The 7717-nt window shown below is 32.8% G+C and overlaps 1 protein-coding gene across 1 annotated transcript; it reads left to right on the top strand.

Moving 5' to 3' along the window:
- Positions 1-3644: 3644 nt before the first annotated feature.
- On the top strand, positions 3645-5939 carry LOC125610298 (KDEL-tailed cysteine endopeptidase CEP3). The gene is made up of 3 exons (XM_048782631.1): positions 3645-4138; positions 4385-4764; positions 5411-5939. The coding sequence occupies exons 1-3, from the start codon at positions 3700-3702 to the stop codon at positions 5696-5698; spliced, it is 1107 nt and encodes a 368-aa protein (XP_048638588.1). The 5' UTR covers positions 3645-3699; the 3' UTR covers positions 5699-5939.
- The last annotated feature ends 1778 nt before the right edge of the window (positions 5940-7717 follow it).

Below are 7717 nucleotides of genomic sequence, written 5' to 3'. Positions count from 1 at the left end.
TCTGTTTCTGCAAGTCAGACGAAATCACAAATCTGTTGAACTTATCTTGTGTTTTTTATAACTTTGAAACATGAAGTTTAAAACATAAAGTTTAAGTATATGGCATCTTTAAAATTGAAAACTTCAGAATCTTTAAATATTTAAAGCTAAAATTATGTTGTTTACATTAAGTGGGCGTATGGGCCGTCCATGGATAGCCTAACAAATCATGGTCTTATTTGGTCATGGTCTCATTTGGACATGGTTCTATTTGGACTTCGACCAAAAATGTCCAGCAAAAAATGAAGCCCATTCGGACACACCCAAACCCGCCCAACCCTTCCAACCCTTCCAACCCCCCTATTTGACATGTCTACATATATGATAATGCATTCAGTGTTTAAAAAAAAGAAACTCATACGTTCTATACATAAAGAGTTTCCATGACTAAATAAATTAATGTACAGTAACTTAGAGCATGACTGGTTTTCTGCAGTTGGTAACGGTTGTTGACACTTTGAAACAATCACTCAAACCGTTTTAAACCGTTTTAAACCGCTCTAAACTTCTTTAAATTCAAAAAGCTGGTTCCAGCTACCGTTTGCGGTTGCGAGAGGGTAAACTTTTTTTAAAAAACAATATAAATACAAAAATAAAAATAAATTAAATTTTTTAAATTGAAATAATAAAAATACTAAAATATATCTATTATATTTATAAAGTTATATTTTAAAATTTTAAAATAAAAAATAAAAAATATTTTCTATAAAGATATTTTAAAAATTTTAAAATATAACTTTATAAAGATAACTTTTATATTTAGTATAAAATTATGATATTTAAATTTTTATAATAATATAAATATAAATATTATTAATTTATTATTTAACCGCTGTTGTATTTGGTGGTTAACCAGTCATAAGTATCACGCAAACACACCAATTTCTAACCGCAGTACCAGTCGATTAAATCTTTTAAAACTGCTTAAAACTGTAAACACCAGCATGGCTGCATCCGCAAACGTCTGCAACCACAACCGCAACCGCGGTTACACCAGTCAGACCTTTACATGCGTTATTTGGATTCGATGCACTATATCAAACTCTAGTTAGCGAAAACTTGGTAGAAATGTAAAAGAAAAAAAAAGCATTAGTGAAGATTATTTCATAATGACTTTCTGATTTTTTTTTTTTTTTTGTAACTGGTGACTTTCTGATTTTGAATCCGCTGAAAAAATATATAGCGTCATCTACATGAATAATTTTGCACAGAGAAGTGGAGTTACGCCAGGCCAGCTCGCGCTTTTCTTCGCTTTTGCATTACCTTGAATATAAAAAGTTATCACTGAATAATACTATATTTCATTCGTTTCATATTAGTTATCGTATAGAATAAAAAAAATATTTTAAATGTCATTTTATATTATCAATGCATTTATTTGATAGTTTTTAAAATTTTATTCCTATAGTTTATTAGTTAACAGAATCAAATAAAAATATGTTTTACCTAGAAGTAAAAAAATAAATTTAATGTTTTTGATTTGTATGAAAAACTTAAGCAAGGAGGTCCAAAGTCCAAACCCATATAGTACTCTTCAGCATTTAAATTCGCGAGAAATGGGAAGGGACGTCAGACGTGTCTATCGTGTTTCTGACTAGGGGTGGGCGTTCGGGTACCCGTTCGGGTTCGGGTCGGGTATTTCGGATTTTCGGGTATTTCGGTATAGAGGTCTAGAACCCGTTTGGGTATTTCTGTACTTCGGGTCGGGTTTGGGTATTTTTAGTTCGGATTTGGTTATTTCGGATCGGGTTCGGATATTTAGATTTTGAAAAAAAATATTAAAATTTTCATTTCTCAAGTTTATTGTATTTAAAAATATAACTTTTAGTTAACTAATTTTTTATTTTTAATAGATTGAATGGTTAATAGATTTGGACATAACATTTTAAAACTAAAAAGGCACTAATTTAGTTATTTTTTTTTTAATTTTGGATATAACTTTTTGTTAATTTTTGAAATAAAAAACTTGACATGCATTTTAAGTGAGTAGCAAATCATTTTTTCCGGAATTGTATGTATATCATATGAACTTAAATTATGTGTAGTATCAATATAAATATTTTATATAAAATGAGAGATATAAACTAGAAACATAAGGTTAATTATACATATGTTCGGTTATCTTCGGATATCCATTCGGGTTCGGGTATTATCCGTTCGGGTTCGGGTATCCAATCTCTCCTTATTCAATACCCGTTCGGATATTTTGCTACTTCGGTTCGGATTTCGGTTCGGTTTTTTCGGATCGGGTTCGGATGCCACTTCGGATATCGGGTAAAGTGCCCACCCCTATTTCTGACAAATTTTTTTTTTTTGCCTCACAGCTATTCTATTCTACCTAATTTAAAAATTGTCAAATTAGTTAGACTTTGATGTTCGTTGCTTTTCACGTGTTTTGTGAACGTTATACTTACCAATGTTACCCATTCATGGTATTGTCGTCCCACGCACGATGTTTGATCACCGGCCAGCATTCTCAGTTAGTCATTTATTCTCACTTGCATATCACATATACATGTATCAATAATAAATATTGAGAATTTGAGACGATGAGAAAAGCTTCACCAATTCCTCTGTTTCATATTTTTTTTTTGTATATGGAATGAGTCTTTGAAAAGGCAGTTTAAGAATAACATTTTGTTGTTACAACAAAAAAAAAAATAACATTTTGTATTAAAGGAGATTTGAATCTGGAACACAGAAAAGAAACCTTCTTGTTCTACCACCAAGCCATCATACCTTTGATTATTACTATTATAATTTTATTTGAATAAAATATGAATACTATACTTTTTTATCTTCCTAAAATGTAAAAATTTTTAATTGGTATACAAACCAACTCAACCACACAAAAAACTAATATCGGTGGATTGAATATTATCATAAGACTATATATAATTATGCTTTCTAACCATGGGTGTTTATAAGTTGGATTCCACTTATATGCCCTTTAACCAGAACTTGTGTTCTAGTGGTGATTAATTTAAAGATAAAAAGTTTAATAAGGTGAAACCATCAGGATTCGTTTAGCATCGCCAGAAATATAAAACCAATAGTACCACATGACTAGTCTGAACCAATTATGTGGAGCCAGGATATTCAATAGATTTCAATATATAAATAGGTTATATTAGAGATCGTATAAGATCACAAGTGATATTCTATATCAAGAAGATATATTTGATTAATATTAATTCTAACACGTCCTTTTAATCGAGTCAAGAGGTTGTCAGACATTGAATCTGAACCTGAAGGGAAAAAAGATGGATCCATACGGACACGGTTTTGAAATCAGAATGTGTTTTATCATACACATGTTTTGAAAATATGATTTTATGAGTTGTTAGATTATAGCCTAAAAAGACATATGCCGTATTTCTTGGAGTGAGCTTACGCTGCAATCGAGATAGAAGGAATATTTTCTATTTCGAAACAATTCTGTTAGATTCAGACTAACATTCCTAATTAATTGAAATAAATAAAACTACTGTATATAAATAGAAAGTCACCAGCAATTACATGTATATTTAAATAAAAATAATAATAATTCAACGATTAAATATTCCAAATAAAAATAGATATATGTGTTCTAATCATTTCATCAAAGCATATCTCTATCACAAGAGACAAACATAACAAAAAAAATACAAGAATAAAAAAATGAAAGTTGTCTTGATCTTTCTCTCTGTTCTCTTCCTCCTCCAAGCATCCCAAGGATTTGATTTCCACGAAAATGAATTACAGACCGAAGAGAGCTTATCGAAGCTCTATGAAAGGTGGAGAAACCACCACTCTGTATCAAGAGCCTCCCACGAGTCAATAAAACGGTTCAACGTTTTTAGACACAATGTGCTTCATGTCCACAAGACAAACAAGAAAAACAAACCTTACAAACTCAAGATCAATAGATTCGCCGACATGACACACCATGAGTTCAGAAACTCCTACGCTGGCTCTAATGTTAAGCATCACCGGATGCTCCGTGGACCTAAGCGCGGATCTGGTAGATTCATGTATGAGAATGTAACCGCTGTTCCAAGTTCTGTTGACTGGAGAGAAAAGGGAGCTGTCACTGATGTCAAGAATCAACAAGATTGTGGTAAGATGTTTATTAATAAGCCAAAATGACTTCTTGATTTTATTTTTTCTTGGCGAGTTTCTCGTTCTTGAATGGGTGTTCGACATCTTGATTTTTATTTGAACATCTGACATAAACCAGTCTTCAAAGTTTAGAGATTTGTCTGGATTCTGTTTTATGTTGTTCTGTTTGTGTCTGATTTGGTCTTCTTCTTGACTCTCTTTTTTTTCTTTTTAATCAAATGGCTATATAAACAAAATTTTCCAGGAAGTTGCTGGGCATTTTCTACGGTTGCAGCAGTAGAAGGAATAAACAAGATCAGAACAAACAAACTAGTTTCATTATCCGAGCAAGAGCTTGTTGATTGTGACAATGAAGAGAATGAAGGCTGTTCAGGAGGTCTTATGGAACCTGCGTTTGATTTTATCAAGAACAATGGTGGTATCAAAACTGAAGAGACTTATCCTTACATTTCTAACGACGTTGATCTCTGCAGAGCTAAATATATTGAAGGAGAAACCGTAACGATTGACGGACACGAGCACGTCCCTGAGAATGACGAGGAGGCACTTCTCAAAGCTGCTGCTCATCAGCCTGTCTCTGTAGCCATTGATGCTGGGAGCTCTGATTTCCAGCTTTATTCTGAGGTAATTTTTAATTAAAAATTAAATAGAAAAGACCTTTGCTTGTTGAAAAAAAAAGAAAACAAAAAAGAAAAACATTTGTTTATATCAGTTTATTTAGATGGGTAGCTTCTATAAATTATGCAGATAAATGCTTACTAATTTGTTTCTATATTTGTTAGTAGTGGCACACGATGTACGAAAGGATAGTTAGGAAACGACTCATAAAAGTCAAGTTAGAAAAAAGTAGTTTAAATTATTCAAAATAAAGGAAAATATATCCATTTGGTTATATATTAGGTTAGGAAATCAAGTTTTAAGCGTTAGAGTTGAAGTATTCTTGGATTTATGGTTCAAGTTCAATATATAGAGACTTTAAGATTTAGGGTTTATCTGTAGATTGTTTTCTTATTTTCAATATATACTCAAAATACAACAAAACAGTATGATGTATCTTTTAAAACAGGATTTTGTTTGAATAAAATTGTGCACTCTGTTTCAAAAAAAAAAAAAAAATTGTGCACTCAAATAAAAGTATATATATTAATAGATGTCCATATGGAATGCATGCTAAGTGATCTAAGATTCAGATTAACTTTTTTTATCAGTGCCATGTTTAACGAGAAACAAAGAATAACATTCTTTAAAACGTGCATGTATCCTATCAAAGGGTGTGTTCACTGGAGAATGTGGGACTCAGTTAAACCATGGAGTGGCGATTGTCGGGTACGGAGAGACAGAAAGCGGAACAAAATATTGGATAGTGAGAAACTCATGGGGTCCTGAATGGGGAGAAGGAGGCTATGTTAGGATTGAAAGAGGAATATCTGAGAACGAAGGACGTTGCGGTATAGCAATGGAGGCTTCTTATCCCACCAAGCTCTCTTCTAGTTCCTCTGGAGAAACTAATACTATTCATGAGCCAATAGCTTCTGATGCTGTTAAAGACGAACTCTAGAGATTGTGAGTCACATGATTCATTAAAAGATGGGACGTCAAGAATTCTTATATTGTGGAAGATATATAATATGAATAATATGTTGAATATCCTACTTTTGAGTTTGTTATTGCATGTGTTTTATATCTTATTCCATGGGTTTTCTTTTCCTTTAAAATGCCATGTTGACACTTTCTTTCTTACTTCATTATTATGATGTACATTGTGTCGATTTTCATGTCCTTGTTACTTGCCATATTGACCAATGGGCTACATAAGCGAACCTTAATCCAACCTCGTTTGGTCTGGAGCGTATCTGATTTGAACCATCAAAATAAGTACGCATGTTTGCTAAGTGCTTTTCTACATAATCTATAGATCTGAACTCAGACAGTAGGTTTAATAGCAAAAATAACCTACAGAATCGGCCGCTTGACATCGGTTAGAACATCTTTAACCATAGAAATTCGTTTTTTATTTAATTATCAGAAAGATATTACAAAGCATTATTAACTTGTAATCATTTAAAGGAAATAAATAATCAATCCGTGTTGGTTCTTCTTGAACTATACTATTTCTGAAGCAAGACGTGGAGTTTAAGCTTCTCGAAATACCGAGTTGATGCAATTTGATTACCCACTACCTCATCAATCTCAACGCCCAAGTTGTGTTAGACATTTGAAAAGTTGATTGTACCTGCTTTTTTTTCTCTATATCAATATGACATAAATAGAAACTTGAAATACTAATAACAAGAAGATAAAATTAAGTTAGCCGATCATATGTGCGGTTTGTGAACATCTCCAATGTGTAGTCCCAGTCTTAATCGGGATCCTCACCGAACAGAATTCCCAGAAAATTCAAGCCACAATGCGTAGGTGTATGGACATGCAAAATAAAGATGGTTCCACAATTCAAGCGACTCTCCATAAAATAAACACGACCTAATCCACAACCCAGTTTTTCATACGCTCTCTTGTTGTTATACGATCTCTAGTTACCAACCAAATTATGAGAGCAAACCTAGGCAACGCCTTGGGAGAACCAAAGAAACTTACTCCAGTCTTAGGCTCTTTCCGATATTCTAGTTTCGTTCCTAGTGTTGCTAGAGGAAAATATAGGTTGATAGTCCCCTTGACCATGCTTCCACTGTTCCACAACATCCCATCTTTATCCCTTGATCTAGAGAGATTGAAAAGGTTCTAATTTTGTCAATCGTTCCCTTCAGTATACGATTTTGCGTGTTATGGAGCCGCCATTCAAATCTAACTGCAACATCACATACATGAGGAAACCATCTAGTGCCAAGCTTCAACATGCCTCTTTGCATGGTTATGCCAACGAGCCTGCCTAAAGGAAGCAAATTATGCAGCTAGAATCTCATTGCCTAACCATCTCGAATCTCAGACTGGATAAAAGTTTGAGCAATAGGCCGATACTTTAATAGTTTTCTCCAATTCCATGGACCATCAACTAAATACTTCTGAACCCAGTTTACCCACAAGAAACCAGACTTGGTAAGGAATCGCCATATTAATTTCAGTGATGCTACCTCAACGACCTCCTTTAGTTTCCTAAGTCCCACTCCGCCTTCTTCTCTTGGGCAACAATCATCCTCCCTTTCCACCTTCACTTTTCAATTTCCATGTGGAGAGCCCCTCTACACAAAAAAAAACAAGTATTTTTTTATATGAAGACATGTCCTTGAAGTAAGCAAAAGGCAAACCAGAAATTGGTTATCATGGTGATTATTGATTATACAATTCTTAACATGCATACCAAACAAAAACAGATATTATAACAAAAATATCTCATTCATTTTTATTAGTTTTGAATAATAATTTAACTAAAATGTAAACAAAGACCATTCACATAATGATAAATGTCATATTCGAATTTCTTTGAGTTTTTCCGTCTGAGAATTATCTTTCTATCATTTTCTATCGCCATCTTCTTTTAACTTTTCATTATTATTTTGTTTATGATAGATTTAATGTTATTATTTTGTCACATATTTAGATATTTTTCTTTAAATCTGAA

The sequence above is a fragment of the Brassica napus genome, chromosome A6 (genome assembly GCF_020379485.1).
Source record: "Brassica napus cultivar Da-Ae chromosome A6, Da-Ae, whole genome shotgun sequence".
Classification (NCBI taxonomy): domain Eukaryota; kingdom Viridiplantae; phylum Streptophyta; class Magnoliopsida; order Brassicales; family Brassicaceae; genus Brassica; species Brassica napus.
Note: the sequence above shows the minus strand (reverse complement) of the source record. Positions and strands in the feature narration are given on the sequence as shown.